Source organism: Temnothorax curvispinosus, unplaced genomic scaffold (genome assembly GCF_003070985.1).
Source record: "Temnothorax curvispinosus isolate PA1 unplaced genomic scaffold, ASM307098v1 QBEX01008049.1, whole genome shotgun sequence".
Classification (NCBI taxonomy): domain Eukaryota; kingdom Metazoa; phylum Arthropoda; class Insecta; order Hymenoptera; family Formicidae; genus Temnothorax; species Temnothorax curvispinosus.
Window position 1 is genome coordinate 37,347 of NW_020217829.1, and position 21,627 is coordinate 58,973.

The 21,627-nt window shown below is 38.7% G+C and overlaps 1 protein-coding gene across 1 annotated transcript in view; it reads left to right on the top strand.

The window, feature by feature from the left end:
* Positions 1-2,734: 2,734 nt before the first annotated feature.
* The window catches only part of LOC112457660 (serine/threonine-protein kinase NLK), a 60,006-nt gene continuing 41,113 nt past the window's right edge, over positions 2,735-21,627 (top strand). Inside the window, exons 1-4 of the mRNA XM_025020837.1 lie at positions 2,735-2,766; positions 3,315-3,444; positions 4,177-4,232; positions 20,546-20,652. Of these exons, the coding sequence (XP_024876605.1) occupies positions 2,735-2,766; positions 3,315-3,444; positions 4,177-4,232; positions 20,546-20,652 (325 nt within the window). The remainder of the gene's footprint in view (positions 2,767-3,314; positions 3,445-4,176; positions 4,233-20,545; positions 20,653-21,627) is intronic.

A 21,627-nucleotide genomic window follows, 5' to 3' on the forward strand; every position in this document is an offset into this window, starting at 1 on the left:
ATTTAGAAATATGTTCCTAACTCCGTTTTAATTTCTATACTTTTAATTTTTATTGATTAAAGAAGTCAATATATACAAGTAGATAGAAATAAGCCTTATGCCGTCGGGCTGTGCAGTAATATTCGCATGAATTTATGTACATTTTTCGCCTTAGATAGAACTATGTCTCTGCATTTACTGTATTATGTTCATTAACGTTATCATACATGTTCTCGTACAACTCGTACAAGAGAAAAGTGATTGGATAGCAATCACGTATAGTTTCGTTATAACTGACAAGTGTAATTATGCCAGACGATAAATCACTCTCCTCTTCTTTTGCTTCATTATTATCTTATTACTTTGTTTTCTTGTTTTATTTTGTTTTTATTTATATATTTATTTATAAATAGTAGTATATAGGCTACTCCATTTATCCACTATTGTGTGTAACAAAATATTTTATAAAGCTTATATAGAGACGCCAAGTTATCCGCGCAAAGCAAGAAGAAAAAGAAAACCGAATTATGTTTAAAGTGTCTTACATCCAAATATCATCTTATTCCAATTATAAATACTATCTGAAAGAAGGAAAAGATGAACGATATTGATCGCGAATTTAATTCAAGAGAAGGGATTCGGGGAATATTGGCAAATGATCAGCTAAATAATGTCCAGGAACTGATAACCCCGGAAACACAAGCGAACGATAATCTATCCCTCTCTCTCTTTCTCTCTCTCCTCCATCGGTCTCTCCCAGCCCTAGGCCAGTTCCGAGAATAATTATTATCCCAGCAATTAGTCCGTTTACGGCTACGGGTTCGATTTCATTGTCGAGTGTTGTCGTTACCGCAAAACCGACGATTTCGATTCACGAGAATTGAAGGGAGAAGCAGAGAGATCCAAAGAGAGAGAGAGAGAGAGAGAGAGAGAGAAAGAGAGAGAGAGAGAAAGACGGAGAGCGCTCGATGCTGCCGAAATCCCATTTTCGGTCATGTGCCATATCATCTGATGCGCGTAGATAGATAAAGTAATTCCCGTTTTTGCAGGGGACGAAAGGAAGGAGGGCAGTGAAAACGATTTCACAATCGGCGATGATCACACTCGCTTATTGATATAAAAAATAATATGCAACACAGATAGATATAAATATATTTCTAGATTTAAATGAAAACATATATTAATTTTTATTAATAACGATCGTGATATACATATAATTATGTATTCAATAAAAGTTATTCGCCAGTGATGAAATAATTCGGTATAGTTAAACGGCCTGACTGGCAAGTTTTATTAAGCATATCGCAACGACGTTTCGACCACTATTTTGGGTCCTTTTCAAGTTATTTTAACAATGCTGGAATAAAAGAATGAACGTCGTTGTGATATGCTTAATAAAACTTGCCAGTCAGGCCGTTTAACTATACCGAACATATAATTATGTTAATTACGTTACCAAAAGACGTCTTTAAGATCTTTTTAAGACGTCTTTAAGGAGGTTCACTTACCATTTTGTCAAAAATGCAATTGAATAATAATGTCATTACAGCGATCCCGAATTATATGCAATATTGGTATAATGAATTGTGGATGCTAGTTATGTGCTATATTCTTCGTAAATTTATTAGTGTATAGAATATTAACAAATATATGCCGAAGTATGAGAGCGTCAACGACTCGGGAATCGTTGTCAAATACTTATTATATCCAACATTATAAAGTAAAAGAAAAATCACAAATAATTTATAAAAACCTAATGAACAATTGTCAGAGAATACTAAAGACTTAAAATGATTAATACATTGATGATTGCGTATCGTGAACTCATGATTAGTGGTTAAATACTGTTTGTGATGTTGGGTTCGCATCAGCTGTTGCGTTCTCAATGGCAACGTCTGTCATTAACTCATTACTAATTTGATCTACGAGGTAAAAGTAAACTTTGTGACAGTAAAGCTTTAAATCCACACGGTAAAATTCTATTTTTTAAGTTTTTATGCAATCTTTGATGTTTCATCTGTCAAATGCTAGTTTTTCAAAGTTCTAAGTTGGCTAAGTGTGTACTAAATCAGTGATCAAGGGTCAAAGTGGTCAACTTCTGAATAATATTACAAAAAAACTATACGGTTAATATTGCTCAACTTTTGGGATTATTTGTGTAAAGTGTTTATGTAAATCATATAAAAAAATTAAGACTCTAAGTTGACTTTCGACTAATAGGCGAATCTCTTTAAGACGTTTTATTTGCACTGAGAAAAAAATTTTATTAATCCCAAAAAATATTTAGTTTGATACGAGCAACTAAACATTTCAGTTAGTTTAACTAAACATTTGAATTAATTAATTCTTGATTAAAAAATTTTAAAAGTTGACATGAATGAACTATACCTTTTTTAGTGTAACTTAATAATTGTTGAAACAACTAATGTTTAGTTGCTCGTATTGGACTAAATATTTTTTGGGATTAACAAAATTTTTTTCTCAGTGTAAGATGCCTTAAGACGTCTTAAAGACACGTTATTCATGCGACCGATAGATGACTTCGGATGGAATCCGTTTCACGTAAAATACGATGAGCGATGGTATATAAAGTATGGTTATAAAGTACGGCACAATATGTATTAGTTATATCGTGGTGTTCACTCTTATAATGAAGTGACATATTTTTAGATTAATCTATATATTATATATATATATACATTATTATCCGACTAACTTATATCAACGCCCAGCCCAAACCTCTAAACCTAGAAACATGAAATTCGAGGAGTATATTCCTGCCATGACGTAAGCACTCACTAAGAAGGGATTTTTAGAAATTCGACTTCTAAGGAGGTGAAAAGGAGTAAAATGTGTATTCACGACTTTCTCAATATTTCTTGGGTCCGTTGAGATATCGACTTGATTTTTGCTTACAAAGGTTACCCATACAAGTGCTTAAAAACGTCATTCAAGATTTTGCCTTAATCAACCCCTAAAGGGGCAAATCTAAATTTGGGGGTGAATTATAGAATCCTTCCATATATACCGTAACGAAGCACGGGTGTATCAAGTTAGTAGTATATATTTAATTACTACAAGCAACGCTAGCTCTTCTCTCTTTAGTATTTTTTTTTAACTATACCCAGACAACATGTATGTCTAAAAGAGGTCTTAAAAACGTTTTAAAATAATGTCTTATAGACGTCTATACGACAATGTCTTTCAGACATCTTTAGGACGTCTTGTTCACTGGGTGTATTTCTTTGCTATCAAAATATATCTTTAGTAGTTACATCGATCAACAAGATGGAAGAACATATAATTGTAAATTTTGTTATTTCTGTGATTTCCAGGGCTGTCACGGATCCGAGGGATGGTAGGAGAGTAGCCTTAAAAAAACTGCCGAACGTCTTTCAAAGTCTCGTGAGCAGCAAGCGAGTCTTCAGGGAGTTGAAAATGCTTTGCTTCTTCAAACACGATAACGTGAGTGATGTTACATTTGTCGCGTCGAACAAGTGCGTGATCGATGAACAAATACAGAAAAAGACAGAAAAATGCCAATAGAGACAAGCGTGAAAGTAAAAAAGCTGTAATTCTGCCAAAAATAAATGAAGCCGATATCGAGTTTCTACATTTGTCGAATATTTTATACGATTATTTATTGCACATTACGACTATAATAAATATTATGCCATTGCATATAATAATTGTATATAATTTCATTGAAAAATAAAATCGTGAATCTTGTATACTTATCTTTCTTTTACAATAAATTTAAAATTGATTTTTTTAGACATTAGCAGATTTTTTAGCACATTTAAGCTTAATGTATATTACTATTTTATAATATTTTATGAAGAATTATTTAATAAATTATTGCTGTATATATAATGATAAAATATATATAGGGATAGAGATTTTTTGTTTCATACGCTTCGCTGTAAACAAATATACTGTTTGGCATTGAATATCTGGACGAATACACGAGATGGATCGTATATAAATTGCACGATGGGTGTCTCGGAAATCTCCGCGTTTTATTTCCCCGAGGACGAGGCTGCGTGTCCTCCCCCTCGCAGTCTTCTGCTGGATCCCACTTTTTGCATGAAAAAAAAGCGGGATCAATCGCGCGCTCTCTTTCTCTCTATCTCTCTCTTTCTCTCTTTCGTCCAGTCAAAGGACAGGACACTCAATCTCTTCCTGTCTCTTTTGCAGGTCCTTTCTGCGCTGGATATCCTTCAGCCGCCGCATCTGGACTTCTTCCAAGAGATGTATCCTTTTCTAAACGCTCGTACTCGAGGACACGCGGAAGATAAATCTCAGCATAGAGATTTTCGGACAGGTGAATTCTCCTATCGAGGTCGAGGTATTTTTTTTTCCATTCCTCCCGCGGAAGTTCTCTCGAGTCCCCCCAAATCATAATCGAGACAGGTGCGATAATTTCTCGAAGTAAAACGAATCGAATTAATTTGAATTTAATTAATTCGCTCGATTTTAATCTAAAGTTTTTGGATTGTCTTTAAGTCTCCGATGTGTGTTTGCGATGTTTCGATAGGGCGGGCGTCTCAGAGGTATTTCCACTCTTCGCGGATTTTCCTGGATTCTCGCGGAAGAGTATCGCTCTCTCACGCAACGCTCGATCTCTCGTATACGAGCGTCTCGAACGACACGGAAACTTTTAATCGCCGGGCAATCAAAACTCACGTAGATCACGAACGCGAGATTCTTCCCCGAGTCCGCTTTTCAGAAAGATTCTTAGGAGATCCATCTCGAATTGTTGCCGTCCGAAAAATCCTATTTTCCAATCCGTGTCTGAAAAAGCCTCCCCCTTCCTTTATTCTTCTCTATATATCCCTATTTTATTCTATATTCTCAACGAAGTTTCGGAAAAATTAATGAAGAATCAAGAACGAAAAATTCTCTGCAGAATTACGCTTCCGAAAATACATCATTATAATACTAGGAAATTTTATTTCACAAAAAAAAATGAACGCGTGGTCGCCACGTGCGATAGAAGTGAAACTTCTGAAGGCAAGGCTTTGTTATAACTTTTCTGAAATTAATACAAAAACAATGCAACGGAATTAGTCACTCCAAGCCGCCCGCAACTCGAAAATATAGTGTTACACGCAGTTCTCAATATATCCATCTCGCCAGTGCCGTACGCCTGATCGAATTTTCATGACGCGTTTTCGAGTCGCAAAATCGAATTTACTTACCGATCCAAAAGGAGTTTCACTTTGTACGCCTGTTGGTCGAATTTTCGTGACACTATTTCGTGACGTTTTTTCGTGTCGCACAATCGAACTTACTACCGTACCAAAGAAGTTTCATTTCGTACGCCTATTGGTCAAATTTTCGTTACACTTTTCGTGTCGCACAATTGAACTTACTACCGTACCAAAGAAGTTTCACTTCCGTTACACTTTTTCGTGTCGCGAATCGAACTCACTACCGTGCCTAAAGATTTCACTTCAAAAATCATTCTACGAGAATATAACTCGTGAAAATTTACTTCTCGTAAAACCAGGAGACATTACGAGATAATTTTCCGGTCGACGGCAAAGCAGGAAGTTATTTCAGTAACCTGCAGAACAAAGCTCCTATGGGATTACCCGTCTCTCTGCGAATGCCATTCAGCACGGTCGCGTGGTCGATCGATCGACGAGTCTTTAAAGCGAACTGGATCTTTGCAGTTAATTTTGATCGAGGCAGCGAGAGCGATAAATTATTTCTCTCACGCGCGTGTTCTCCGTCTTCCTTCCTTCCTTTTCTTTCTCTCTCTTTTTCGGAAAGTTCCTGTTCGCGAGCTGTCGCGTATTTCGGGGCCCGTCAGGCCCCTTTACTCTTTACCTGTGTAAATCATTGTTCTGGATGGCACAGCTATTGTGCTTCACGATCGACTTTCCTCTATATTTGTATACTTATTCCTTCTTTTTTCTTTCTTTTTTTCCTTTTTTTTCCTTTTAAGTTTATCCTGGCTTTTCATGATTTGATTACTGTAAGATCTACAAGATATTTCGCGATAAATGTACACGTGCACTTTTTATAGAGACTCGAAATTATCTTAGCGAGAGAAAGAGAATCTAAGAATGAATATAAATGGAACACTCAGAGAAAAAATCATAGTGATGGCAACTAGGTGAATACAACTATACAAGTTGTATTCATAGAATTATTGTACATAGTTAAATTAACTATTTTGTAGTTATTGCAACTAAATTGATGGTTAAAAGTAACTAATAAATAATTATTTATTATGTCTCTTTACCATAAATTTAGTTGCAATAACTACAAAATAGTTCATTAACTATTTACAATAATTCTATGTATACAACTTGTGTATAGTTGTCACCTATAAAGTTGCCATCACTATGATTTTTTCTCTGAGTGAATAAAATGTAAATGAAAATAATTCGGCCAGTTGGCTAGCCGCTGCAGAGGCGTGCGCACACGTAATTAAATAAATAGATAAATCTATAAATAAATAATTGGATAACCAAGATAATAAATAATACCATAAATCCATCAGTAAACAGGCAAACGAATGAATGTTTTGTTAATAAACAAACTACGACGGACACGCGGATCGATAAATTTTTCGCAGCGGGTACGTGCATTAATTGCGCCGACAAATAAATAATCGGAGCGCAAATTGCGCGGTCGTAGAAATCCCATCGATGGACCACCGCGCTGACTTTTTACCCCTCCCCTACCCTTCGCTGTCCATTCCCCGCCGCGCTATTCCCGCGATTTAATTTCGCGGCCTCCGCGCCGCCGGCGATCGATTCTAATTTCGTCCGCATGAAAAATTCAGCGCGGCTCTCCGGTGCCAGAGTTTGAGAGGGGAGAGTGCGGGAGAGGCATCAAATGAGACCGCCTAATTTCTAATTAAGGAGCGACTCCCGATTAGCTTGCGCAGCCACGAACACAGAAATCGCCGGCGACCACAGTGCCGATGGAACCGCGGGAAAGGGGTTGGAGGGATGCGAAAGAGATTACCAGTAATGTTGCCCGACCCTCGTCTAACTAATATTGCATTTGCATCGCAATTACATCATTGCCCTGTCATCAATCTTCTATATGTGTCTCTCTTCACATCTCATATTGCTCGACATTTCTTCATTTTTTCACGCGATTCCTATAGCCTTACATCTTAATCTTAATTTTAATCACGTCATCCTACGTTTTGAATCTCCGAGAGGTGAAAACTTTTTGATACGCAATATCCTCGTATTAATACTCTCTAAAAGTCGAAGAGTGAAATATCACTCTCAAAACGAGTGGAATGTGCAAGTGTAACGAAAAGTGAAAATTGAGCCTGTGCACTTCGAGTGATTCGTCACTCTAAGAAAGAGTAAAATTCGCTCCTATTCTTAAGAGTGCCCGCATTTAGGACCAGTTGTTCCAACCTGTTGGTAAACTAACTAGTGTAATTAATTCATGTGTCTATCTTTGTCTAATTTAAAAGAAAAACAAGAATTAACTATTAGTTAGTTTACCAACAGGTTTGGAACAACCGGCCCTTAGTCAAATTGGCAATCCTCTCTTTTGGAATGACTATCGTAATCACCTAATGTATTAGTGGCGAAACCATTCTAATAGATTTAGACTTTAGACAGTACTGTATGAAAAAAAGAGAAGACGAAGCTATTCGAAATTACGAGCGAAAATCGATAACGAGCACGTACGCGACGCGTTTTCTTAACAGTTGACCGCGGGGCATTCTCCGCCAGGTTTTCAGTTGATTCACTCGGGGTTAGCGCACAGGAATTCCAGGGATATGGCTTTAATTGTTTATCGAGAGGCGACAGTTCCGGTTCTCTCTGATCGGGCGGGCGGAGGAGGCGGTTTCCATCCGGGCACGGACGGCGAACGCCATGAATACGCCATGGCGCGCGGCCCCGGGATGAGTTCGCTCGATGGTAATCACGTGTATTATTAATGCGCAAGCCGCAGCGCGCCATTGATACGTCGATAGTGCGCCATTAGCAGCGGCTGCGGTCGCCGGCTGCACGCTGCCCGCCTATGCATCCTCCGCTTCGCTTCATCGTCATTTACAATGTCGCGTGTAACTGATAGCCGTAACCTCCCCGTAACTTCGCGGATACCATCCCCTGCCCCGCCCGCGACAATCACCCCCGATTCGCTCGTTCTTAATTTTGCGCGATGATTGACGTCAACGTCCGCCCGCCTCTCCTTGCCTCGCGACGTCGCCAATCACTCGATGCGATATAACTAAATAAAGCGATTATGTATAATTATATGCGTTTAATACATTACGATAACGTGATGCATTAAATTAATTGACATCAATAATTCGTATTGTAGCAATTAATTCATAATACACATCAAATTATAGTGTTTAAAGTGTATCAACCGATGTATTATTGTCAATATAGGCGTCACACATTATTATTAATGAAATTAATAATCTTCTTATTACAGTGGAGGTCTTTTCTTATGCAGTCGTGAGAACGACACCGTAAGTTTTCATTGTTTGGACGCACGCGAGAGGAAGCATAAGTTCGGCATATTTTCCACACTCCGGAAGCCCGCGCGGAATAATAAAATCACCTGAGGCGATCGCAATCGATTTGATTCGCGAGACTCGCATAGGTAGTTGCATCTGTTGCGTCGGATCGCGTCGGTGCAACTGGGGAACGACGTGGGTTCAATATACACGTTAATAACGCGTAATTTTTTCGTCACGTGCGTAAGAGGAGATACGCCACGCGATACGAACGAAAGAGAAAGAGGCCCGACCGCGGCGTTCTCGATGGCTGGCATCCGCCCGTATCGAGAAAAACGATACGACGCGGGCGAAAATTTCAGTCCCCGCCGAACTCATTGTCGCACATGCGTGCTTAACGAGCGTGCGGGTTATCGTTACAATGATATGTCAAGCGGCACCGAAGCCTCTTGAATTTCACGCAATTTCCACCGGTACTTTAGTTTTTAAGAAGGAACGGCGAACGATTTCGTTTCGCTCTGTGGAATGTAATGATGGAGTGCTTCAATTTCGATCGTCGTAAAATATCTCCGTTGTTGTTAGAAAGGAAAAAAAGAGCATCGAATCTCTCTGTATATAATTAGAGAATCACGAGTTGATATAGTAGCGCGACTTTTCCTCACGATCACCATCGCTCTTTCGGCTCGCGGGAAAAGCTGAGCTTTTCCTCGGGCTCGAACTCTGTCGGGGGCTTTAATTGCACGCGAGACCGGTTACGTCGAGCTCGAGTTTGACGGTTTGATCTAAGTTCTCGGTGGCCGCAAACTAATTTCGCTTCTCTCTCCTCTTGCGGGGGCTCTTTGTCTTCCGAGTCAACAAGTCCTTGCGCAGAGGTATACCCGCTCTTCCTGAAATACACGAGGAAACTCACCTTCATATATCGCCCAGATTCGTATCGTGCGATTATTAAAGCCGCCGTTAATAATTAATCGATGCGCGTTTTCGATACCGCAATTTCTCGCTTTCGCATTAATCTAGGGGACCTTTTATTTTTTCAAATTACAACATCCCTCGCATAGAATAAATTTTCAGTCTGTTGTACCGTTAACTATCTTTATTATCTAGTTTATTTTTATTTCTACGTTTATTTTTCGGAATATAATAAATTTATTATTTATTCCATGTTCAACCAGCATCGTAAATGTTCAAATCGGTTCAAATGCATTTAACTAACATATTTTTTTACACGTCGTTTTATATGTCGTAGACTGATGGTTTTTATCTTTTATAATATTAAATCATTGTATTTAATCATTTCTGCAATATTTAAGAATATTACATTAAATCCTCCTTTTAATAATGGATTTTTCATATTGAAAAGATTGAGCATCTCCACAAACTTGTGCAAATATTAATTATTCTTGCGCGCCACGATTTAAATACAATCGATCGATAAATTCTCTTTGTTTTTTTCGCGATTTTGCAAGATGAAAATATATCAACTCTAAGCGTTTTTTCAGCTATTAATATTAGCTACACCATTACGTACGGCCGCCTACTTGCTTTAATCCATTAACGACACGCCACTCGCGCGTGGCCGTTGTTATGTTAATGTCCCGATATTTTTTCACGGTATATCTAATGTGTTTGATCAATGTAACGTTCACGGCGAGGGGCTGGTCACTCTCGATTTCAATGGACCAATGATTTCCAAAAGAAATCGATTTCTAACGATTGCCTATAAGATTTCCGCGATTTCAAAATGTATACGATTACCTGTGATTCCTCATGAATTCGCATGATTCTTAATGAATTCTAATGAATTTGACATTTCAAAATCAATGATTTCTAGATTATAACAAACAGAAAATTAATTAATTAATTATTATTATTATTTATTAAATTAATATTATTAATATTATTAAATTAAAATTAATAAATTTATTATTTTTTATTTGCTTAATAGTTTTTATTGCAAGTAGGGCTTGCCTTGCTTACAAACGGCTATCGCCAGAAGACCTGTAATAATTGTTAATTTAAGAGTTAAAAATATGTTTAAATAGACAGTTAAATACGTTTATATAACTATGTACATCCATTGGTACAGGTATCAGCTTTTTATTTGATTTTAATTCATACCAATAACACAATACACCAATCTCTTTGATATTACCTTTTATTTCTGCGTAAGAACTAGAATATTCATGACTTTTTAATGTTTGTCCTTCTAAATAGGCAAAGCTCAAAATCATACCAACAAAGCACTTAGTACTATTACATTTTCTAAATAGACATCAATCACCAATATTAATTTCCTCGCATTTTTTAAAGAAAACCTGTTTCTCATTACATTTATCGCCATTTATTTGAATTTTCTTTTTATTCTTTGTCAATTCCGAATCTCGAACCCTTTGTAACCGATCACTACTTAAGTTAAACGAATTTTTATTTAATAGCCAACAGTTCATTATTCAATTGATCTCTTACAACAACAAATGGACTCTGTGTATGAAGTTAAGTTTTGAATTTATTATAACTTTTTAATTCTAGACGACCTTCAGAAAGAATGGTCAAATTCTCTAATAATTCTTGTTTACTTTCTTCTGAACTTTCGTCTGTACGTGAATCTGATTTTTTTATTACATTTTCCAAATTTATTTCCCCTACGTCTCTCTCATCGTCATTGTTACATTGGGTGTCGAGCTCGGTGTCGATTGTTTTTTATTTCGGCTTTGCTCGGTCGCGCTGTGCTCAGCGGCACCGCAATATATATTCAATGAAAGAACATCCCGCCTCTGCGCATAAGGGAAAAACATGACGCTCAACTTAGTACCGTGGCATAGAGAGGATGAAACCTGGGGGCCTATTACGTATCTTTTCACGAGGCAAAAATACGAAAAGTGAATAGATTTACTAGATTTCGACCAATGAAATCGTAGATACTCTTATAGTATACATATTATAATAGCTTGAAAACATTTGTGATTTCAAGCGATTTCCGAATTTGTGTGATTTCGTAACGATTTCCTATAATTTCACATGATTCCTCAATGCAAAGAGAAATCACTCGACTTCCATTGATTCTCCGCGATTTCCTATGCGATTTCGAATCAAGTGGTTCAATGATTTCCGAAGTGACCAGCCCCTCGTTCACGGGAAACGATTGCGCGATTACCTGATTTTAACCGGAAATGAATCTTTTTACGTAGTTTTTTGTCAGCGCGTCGAAAAGTATATTATCCCTTTAATAGATTCAAATCTCTTGTTTAATTAAAAATATTTATATATTTGAGAGTGAGAGTGAGAGAAAGAAAAATATCAATGTATATAATATAATTATTTTAGATTGTAAAATTAGAAGTAAATTATAAGAATAAAAGTAGAAATTAACACTAAATTATATAAAATATAAAAAAAAATATAATACAGAAATATATAATATAAAAAAATAGATAAAAAATATCATATTAGAAGTAAATACTTATAATGAAAAATTATAATTTTGTGAATACACTAAATTTTTACTTCGTGTGAACAATTATTTTTAATTATTATTATTATTCCTGTCGTAACTTTCCTTGTCTTTGCATAATGCTTTAAAGTTATTATAAAGATACTTTGGGGAAATATTGCTCTCGACAATTGTATCTGCGTCTGGCTATCGTCACTTAATTATGTCAAATAGTTTAGATATATTTAAGCGTGGGGTCTAGATTCTATTTATTGAGTACATCTTACGGGTCCGTGCACTTGGATGTTTTTCTATCTTTTTTAAGTCTCTAAGAAGCTCGGTGTTTCGAGCACTTATGCCATCACGTCTCGAGTTTCCAATGCGCGTCGGCGGTTGCATCACATTGCACACGCCACGATCTCCCACGTTTCGCTCGGGAGAATACGCGGCGGGAAATCGCCGAGGAAAATCGGAGGCGAGCGAGCGAGCGAGCGAACGGGTGAGAACGAAAAACGCTTCTCGTCGACCTGGATAGGTTCCGGCGCGGAAAAAGAGTTTCCGGCGGGAACGAGGCGCGTTTGAACGAGGCTCAGAACGACGCTCCGCTCGCATCTCGCATTATCTCCTCAGTCCTCACAATAATCACGAAATCGCCGCTCGTTCACCACCTGTTTCTCGTTTGTCTCCCAAAAACCGTTTGCCCTATTTTCTGAAGACGACAGGAACTCCTTGCTTTCTAATAGAAATACATAAATAAATTAATGATGATACTCTTTTAAAAGTTGAATAGTGAAATATCACTCAAAGAGAGTAAATGGTATAAAATTTCGAGGAAGATCCCGGAGATGCGCTGATTCTCATTGGATGTCTTCGCATTCGCGCGTTATCGACCCGCGATTTTAATTTTCGATCAGCAATGTCAGCTGTCATCGCCGATTATCGCCTTCCTCGGAGATCCGACTCGCACACAATTAACTCGGCGACACTTTGACGGGTGACGACGTTTCCGTTCCTTACGACACTGTGGGGGGGGGGAGGGGGGAAATCGGTTTACGCTGTTTATTAACAAATGGACATCCGGCGCGGAGCGCGCGGAGGCGTCTCTTTCTATCTCTTTCACTTGCCGGAAAAACGCGAATCACGCACGGACACGCGCGTGGGCATATACGCGCGGGTTCCCACGCCGTTATATCCACTTGCGAAAGAGGACTACTCCGACGTGTTGGAAATTGCATTGGAAAGTGGGGAAGAAAGACAGAATTCGTTCTCCTGCTTTTCGAAATTTTTATTTACATAATTTTTATTTCTAACTTATATTTAGAACTTATATTCAGAAAAGAAAATTTAATTTTTTGATAAGCTCGGCTTTTGTGAGACAATATTTTATTTAATAAATCATATTCCGTGCGCGTAAGTCGACCGTAATATTACGGAAAGATGCGTCGAAAAGTCCAAGAGCTCTTTTAAAAAGCTCACGAATTTAAGCGAAACGTCAAAAGTGTGCGCGATATGATTCACCATTCTTTTTGACGCTTTTCCACCTAGCATGGGATGTGAATAATTTTCTATCTCTCCTTTGACGGGGTCTCTTTTTACGCGAGTATTCCCTTTGAGTATCGATGCGCGGTATTTAGAACGCGCGCTATTAATGAGGGCACTTTGTAACGTGCACGACACGATGTTAAATGATAAAACCACGCATGCAAATATTGCGAACAAAAAAAAAACTGTACAAAAACCGTCAGCTTCTCCCATTAATTCCATATAATCGTATTTATCAATGATTCCAATAATAATACGATTCAAATTTTATTGATTGAATTAATTTCCGTAGAAAGAAAGGAGACACAGGAGAAAAGTTTGAAATTAATGAACGTATAATTTGGGAAGTCCGGCTTTCTCGGTGGTAAAAAGTTTGAAGGAGATTTTTCCCGACTCGATTTAAACGATTTATTTATTTATTTTTTTTATAAACGGCTCGGCTGCTGGCGCGGACGTTTCTTTTTTCGTCGTCTGGAATATCTCGACGATCGACGAGCGCTGTATAAGAGGCCGTCGCGACGCTGAAAGCAAGAGAAAGAGAGAAGCAGGACTTTATTGATTATTCGCGGTCAGACGTTGTGAACGACGCTTAAGGCGTCGTCGGGAGGACGATACCGTGTCCTAAGGATCCCTAAACGAACACGAAATAAATTTATCCTATCTGGCAGAACAGAAGTGTATCGTGTATCGATCCAAAACTTCGTCTATTTTTATCCTTATATATACGGCTTTTACACCGATGTAAAGAGAAACTTCCCGATTGATCTGACATTTTATCACGTTGCACATAAGTCAATTTTATGCATTAATTGCAAGATATGTCGGAACTTGTCGAAAATGACAAAGATGGGCAATGCCCTGTGAGTTCACGATAATTTAACCGAATCTGAAGTGTTTAAATTAATTCCTGGAATTTCCCTTAAAATTCCTGGTTTCGTATTTCCGACATTGATGGCAGCTTCCTCCTCGCGTTCAGCTTCTTCGAGACATATTGAATATCGCGCTCTCCGTGGATATCGATCGCACGCGCAGTTTTCGGTCGGCCCTCAGAGGATCCTTTGTTCGTCATTCATCACTCGTTTCCTTCCATTTTCTTTTTTTCTTTTCTTTACTTGGCGCGCGTACGTAAAATTTTATCGAATAGCTGTCAGTCTGAGTAATCATTAGAACCCGGTTACATACGAATGAGGGATTGGCAGACAGAGATAATTAACTCTGTATAATCAGCTAATTAAAAGCTGCGTTATCTTCTAATTAAATGAATAGTTCAATGTTCCTGAGAAAATGTAGACAATATTGTCTGAGCTTTCGTTTTTTTTTACTTTAATGCTTCAAAAATAAATTTCTTTTACATAACGAATTGAAAACTTTACAAGCGTGATGCTGAAATTATATAATCTAACGTTGAACCAGAAATTCCCAATAACTGATTTTACACATTTAGAGACTTTACAAAAGAAGCGAGTCTTATCGAATAACGAACTTGTTATTTTTCTATATAAATTTTCGATATTTGAGAAGACTTCTGGACACGACTAAACTGATATAATTTTTCTCTGATCATCTTTTAATCTAAATTTTGCACTTTTTTATTTTGATTTCTGGTAAGTACTTTTAGAAAAAAGGACACAAATTTTGCAGTGTATAGTACCGCGTACCCTTACGAAGAAAACGAAGTTGATCGCATTTCCTGAACTAATTTTACTTGATCAAAAATAGAAAGAAATATATAGGGGACCGTTAGTTCAGGATCGTTCACGTTTTTACGACATTGCGAGAAAATGTCCCGATTCGATTCCCGGCGTGCGTATCGACGTATCGAAGAAACGAGGGTGGTGACGAAGTCCCGCGGTTTCGACTATAATAGGACACACTTTTAATTTAGAGGCCTCGGATTCGAACGGTTACGAAGGATTTATCGCCGGTGTCCTTTTCTCTCGAATGCAGATATCCTAGCGCGGAAATCGACGCGAGTTCCGAATCCTGAGACACGGAATGGCGATTGAATGGGACACGCGAAACAGTTTATCTCGTCGCGTTTTGCTCATGTTAAATATACACCGCGACTCGAAATTTATACCAAGTGTCCGCGTCGTGGATCCTCGACGAGATTCGCGAAAGTATTTAAATATATGCAAAGTCGGGAGTGAGCACTGACTCCCGGGGGAGAGAGAGCTAGGAAAGAAAAGTCATGGAAACTTATTCTGTATGCACTTCTCCCAATTTTTAAACGGATCGCATGTTACGTTGCAGGTGTAATTAATCGCTCACTGCAGCTCGTTACGTTTACGCAGAACAATCATTCTTTTAAAATAATTTGAAATATATTATCTCAGAAATTATTATTATCCGTGGAATGTAGATAATACATATTTGTGTGAGTAGATGATCATCCAGATTATTAATCATCGTACAGCAAAATTTGCTTTCAAAATAATTTGAGATATTTATTATCTAATGAATACGTTAAGTTAACATTAAGTTAATACAGATGAGTACTTAAATTTTAATTATAATAATATGCGTTAATATGAATAGATAGTGACCCGGATTTTTGTTTGTTATTAGTTTTATTTTAAATAATTAGCTCTAAATTAAATGATAATTATTTAGGGGCTACATATATTTTTTAAACTAATACATCAGGAAAATATCTTTTCTATCATTTTCTACAAAATCGTTTGAGAGCAAAACCGAACCCGAACTCTTCACGATTCCACAAACTCTTCTTCAAATCGGTGCAACAGAAATTCGCGCCTTTTTTAAGCAGCGCGAGAAAACAGTATCGCCCAGAGTTTTTTCTCTTTCTCTCTATAGGTGTTCCGAAGTCGCTCGCGCGAGTCGGGTTCGAACTTGGTTGACCGGTCGGACGAGCCGGATCGGCTTTGCTCGAGCACCTCGGAGTCTAAGTCTTCATCATCATCATCATCATCATCCTCGTCTTCGTCGTTGTCATCGATGGCCACTTCTTTGTCATCCAGTCCGGCCAACAAAGAATCTAAAGGGGTGTTCGGCAATACTCATCCCCGAGAGAGATGCAGAAGCTCTAGAGATGTGCGAATAACCCGATACTTCCGTTCGACTTCCGTCCTCGTCTCTGATACCGAATTTTAATTTGCGGTCTAGACACAGAGATGTGTTGAAAGCATGTAAGGTTTCAATCAATGATGCAACTTTTGCCGAGGTTTGCGCCAAGAAAGAAATTAACTTCAAAATTCTGATTCTATTTTGATCCTGGATCCGGACCGATCTGTCGTTAAAAAAATTACAGTAGAGATAAGATACGCATATCTTTTCGGTCTTCATGATCTCCTAACATATCGCGGCTTATTCGCGAGATATGGGATTCCTAGCGAATCCGCATATCCGGAGTCCTCCAGATTCTTCTCTCTTGGACCGGTACCGGATGAGAGAAAACCCGACGAGGGGGAACAAAGGGGGAGGGCAGAGAGATAGGAAAGGTACGAAAGGGAAGACGGTAGAAAACGGCAGGATACTCAATTCCCTTCGCGCTCGCTCGCTCAACGCGGCGCGGAGCAGAGAGCTGGGAGCAGGGAGAGAGATGATGCTAGGGGCAACTCTCGCTTTGTCCAGGAACCGGTCGACGTGCCTACCAGGAGGCAAGCAGGCAGGCAGGTACACATCGATCCGCCAATCGTGCCTTAAGCGTGCTGCACAATGCCGACAATGATGAGAGCTTTCAGGAAAAGTGTCCCCGAAGTGTAAAATGCGATCCACTTCGATTTTTGTATTTTCCAACGTTAATAGACATTGTTATACTTTAATGCATTCTTCTGTGCTATTTTTTTGCAGTTTTTTCATTATTTTATAGTTTTTTGATAATGAAGTCCATCTTTTTTTTCACGAAAATGTCTAGACACCAATGACGTTATTATCGAATTTCGAAGAAATTGGCGCACCGGAGTGCCTTTGTTCTGGGAAAAATACACCACAGTGCTTCTAATCCGATCTCTAGAGTTCTAGAAATGTTTCCGACGCGCAAAGTCGCCCTCGGCTATTGTTTCTCACCTTTTTGATGACCGCAGATCACAAAAAAGACGACTTTCATTTCTCCTCGTCGATAGTTAGGAAGATTTTTATGATTTCAGTTAAAGAAAAAAGTCGTGAGAAAGGATCGCGAAAATTATGTGGGAAAATTAGAATTATTTTTGCTAATATTTGTGCTTTTTTCCTAACTTTGATGAGTTAAGAAAAAAGCACAAATCCTAACTAACTAATTGTAAGAATATTTTAATTTAGATTTGTTGAATACTCTTGCTAATTAGAATTAGGAAGAAAATATTTTTTTTTTTTTAATAAGTGATAAAAGGACTGTTTGAATGAAAACTGAAAGAAAGCACGGAGAAAATTTACCCCTCTCAGCGCGTTCGTAGCATGATTTTCCCGGCGGGATCTCGCGGTTGTTTGCGTCGGAAGGCATGCACGGCTATCAATCATGCCCTGAAACAGCAATAGAGACGTTACGACGTAGCGAGGAGATATCGTATTCCTGTAAACGCAAAGTTCAATTCGAAATGGAGCACTCGAGATAAATCGCTTTTTGCCACACGGATTTCTTTTTATGTGGCAAGAAATGCGGAATCTTATACGTTCCTCCAGATAAAGTTGCTCAAGTATAAGCAATATATTGTAAATGTTTTATATTTGATATGCGGATACGGATAACGTACAGAGAGCATAGAATTTCTCTCCGTCTTTTTAAATAAAATATCACCGACATATATTAGATTGCATATTAGATGGACTTTTCATACGTATATGACGAAGAGTGTTGTCTGTTTATTTAAAAAAGAAATTTTACATCAAATTATAAGATTTACTTGAAACCTGACAAAGAATAACTTGTTATTTTTTGTCGCGAAGCTTATTTTATAAAATTTTGTTGAAATTCGCACTATATTCTTTTTTAACATAGATACATGTATATTTTATATAGAAATTAGAGTGCTATAAAATAATTTCGATTGCTCGTAATTCGAAAGCAACGTTTTTATGTCGAAACAAGTAACTCTTTTTCGTATATTTGTCATCGTTTTACGCCTTTAGCTCCTATCCTGTACAGCCTTCTCAATGCTTCAATTATCAAACGGTAATTATGCGTCACGAACACTATAGACCACACTATGGTACCCTACCCTATTTCGCATCGTGAAATCGAAACGTCGAGCTTCTGATAATTCAAAGGGGCCGATGTGCCCGCGCGCTTTCCGGTCTTTGATCGCGATCAATCGATCGGAGCTTCAGCTTGGCTGCGCGCGGTTAGGAGAGCCACCGGCTCTCAAATCAATACTTTTAGACAATAGATAATGTGACGCGGCAAAATATAAAAACACGAGAATAATTTTGTCGTATGTCAATAACGTCGAAATACGCGAAGGCATAAAAATTACAATCTCAAATCCCGGTTCTAGGTTCTCTTCTGAAGCCAGTTTGAGTTCTCGCAATCTTTCTTTCTCTCTCTCTCTTTCTCCCTCTCGACTTGCATACCGCATCAGGTTCGCGCCAGGGCAGCCTCTACCTGCATTCCAATCTACCCGGTCGACCTCATTCCGCCATTATACTATTTCGTTCGGTCTCTCGGTTATCTCGCGTTCCTCCAAACATCGTTTGCTCGCGCGCTTGCTTGTTCGCGCGAGAGCGAGTTTTCGGGGCCGAATTATGTCACACGACGTCGGATCCCCCGTCCCTGTCATTGCGCTCCCGATTCGAGATCATTTCTTCGATATTTTCGCGGCTATCCGGACCACGATAAAGTGTAGGACAAACGTAACTGAGTGTACCTACGATCATTAATTTTTACGCCGAGAAGAAAAAATTATCGGTATAATAAAGTGCGATATAGATCAAAATAAATTGATTTTTTATAACAGTGCAAATTTTTTATGTTGAGAGAAGAAGAAACTTTCTGTAAAGAGATGCCAAATTATTCGCTTACTGATTTTACTGCGATTTTTTACCGACCTCGACATTAATTTTTCCGATATTGTTCGCAAAGTCCCTTGGTAGCGATCGGTCGTTCCGCGTAATGGACCCTCTCTCTTTCTCTCTCTTTCTCTGTGTCTCTCCTGGCATTATGACATCGACAATCGTATTCATTACGGCCGATTCGATCACTGTCAGCAGCAGGCAAGTAGATACCATCGAGAGCCGTATATCGATATTCATTATCTATTACGTTATCCCGGACGATCGGGTGCTCGGTCATTCGCCAAATGCATTCGTATACGCCATAAATCAAGCGCCGCGAAAATATTAACTCTCTCGACCGCACACGTGACACGGATATTTCACGATGAAGCGATCCGCACGCGTGTTACTTTACACCGCGTTACAGCGCGATTGCAGTTTTACTTCGGACGTTGATGGATCGGTGTAACTCGGTGACGGATTATTCGCTCAGTGGCCGTTGTTCCGATAAAAATTTTTCCTTTTCAGAAGACCGCGCGGCCGATCATTATTATTTTCGCTCGCGACAATTAAGCGGACAGTGAAATATTATTCAGCTAATAAGGAAATATAAAATCATTCGGTAATGGAAGGATATCTGTACGGTGCGTTGGTGCGTATGCGCAATAATGATAATAAGATCAATATCATCCGTGATATTCATGATAAACATCGATAAAGTAATTATTAACCGCGAGATATAACAACAACCCGATTAAATTTGCTTTAATATATTAATTAATGTTCCAATTAATATTCTGGAAACGTCGCAGACACAATTCGATATTTTATCTCCAATATCGAAATTAATATCCACATAACAAACTGTTAACGAACATATTCGTTTTACTTCGCGCGGGTATTTAGGCTTCTAAAAAAAATAAATTGTAACCTCCGATTGAAGTTCAAGATTTAATGCATTTACGTTCGGTAACGTTATCGAGAAATTTACATGCCGTGTCAAAAATGAGATTCGAAGGATTATTAAGAGGTTTAAATGAAGTCGTCGTACGGTGAAATTAATCGACCTGTTTTACGGGTGCGACGTAACGATCACGGAGAGGAGAATCACCTGTTAATTGCTAGTCGCTGATTGCACACGTGCACGACACGACTTAGCATAATACGAGCGATCATAATCGATAAATTCCTTAACGAGCCACCCAACACAGATACGTGATCACCGAGCTGCTCCAGAGCGACTTGCACAAAATCATCGTGAGCCCACAGCATCTCAGCCCGGACCACATCAAGGTCTTCCTTTATCAGATCCTACGAGGTGAGTAACAGAAGCAGCTTTAACATATCGCGTTCTTCTTATTGCGCGTGTAACGATACGAACGGAAATTTTTTTTTTAACGAAGAAGACGAGGAGTTAAGGTATATCACTTTATGCTTTTAAAATTTACAGCAGCGTATTTTGTGTTATAATTTTTTTTATACAGGATGATACATTTTACTGTTAAGTTAAATTAAAGAAATGTAGACGAGATATGCGATTCAAACGGGTAACTATAGTAGGTGAACTCGATTAAGACATAACGCTTGTATCCTTCGTCAAGAAACGAAAACCTGTAAAGAAGGTAGGGATAAGAATGAGAAAGTTCGATGTTAGAGCATCCAGAACGACGAAGATGCCGGTCCGGTCTTTCTAGACGACCTCTCAGGAGTCGTTGAGGTCGAGATTCCGAGATAGTTCAGGTGGGAGAAAGCGGGGGGAGGGGGAGAACAGCGTTGGGTGTGAGGAACGAGATGAGAATAGCGAAGGAGGAGGAAAAGTCGACGGTTATAAAAATCCACGAGCGGCATATTGCCTTCGTCGTCGTGGGACAACAACGGTTAGGCGGGCGAGCGGGAGGAGGGGGACGGAGGATGGGGATTTGGCAGGAGCGGTGGGGAGAACTAGGATAAACAGGATCGTTTCTATTCATCCCTCGGGATCATCCCGGGATCTCGACGCTCCTATATCGTCCTTACATTGTCTGGGCTTGCCGAATTACTCGTCCTCGCCCCTTCCCTCCCCCCTTCCCTCCGTCGCGCTCTGTCCCTTTCCCGGGGCTTGAAAAATGTTCGTTCACCCTTCTCGTAGTGTCTCGTTTATCTTTTTTTCTTGGTCGATTCCATCACTGTTTTCCTTTTTTCGTAGAGAAAAAAAACGCGCGGAGATAAGTCTCTTGCGACTTATTTTTCCATGTAATTCATACTGTTAATTTGATTAGTTCGGCAAAAATTACAAGAAGAATAAGGTTATACA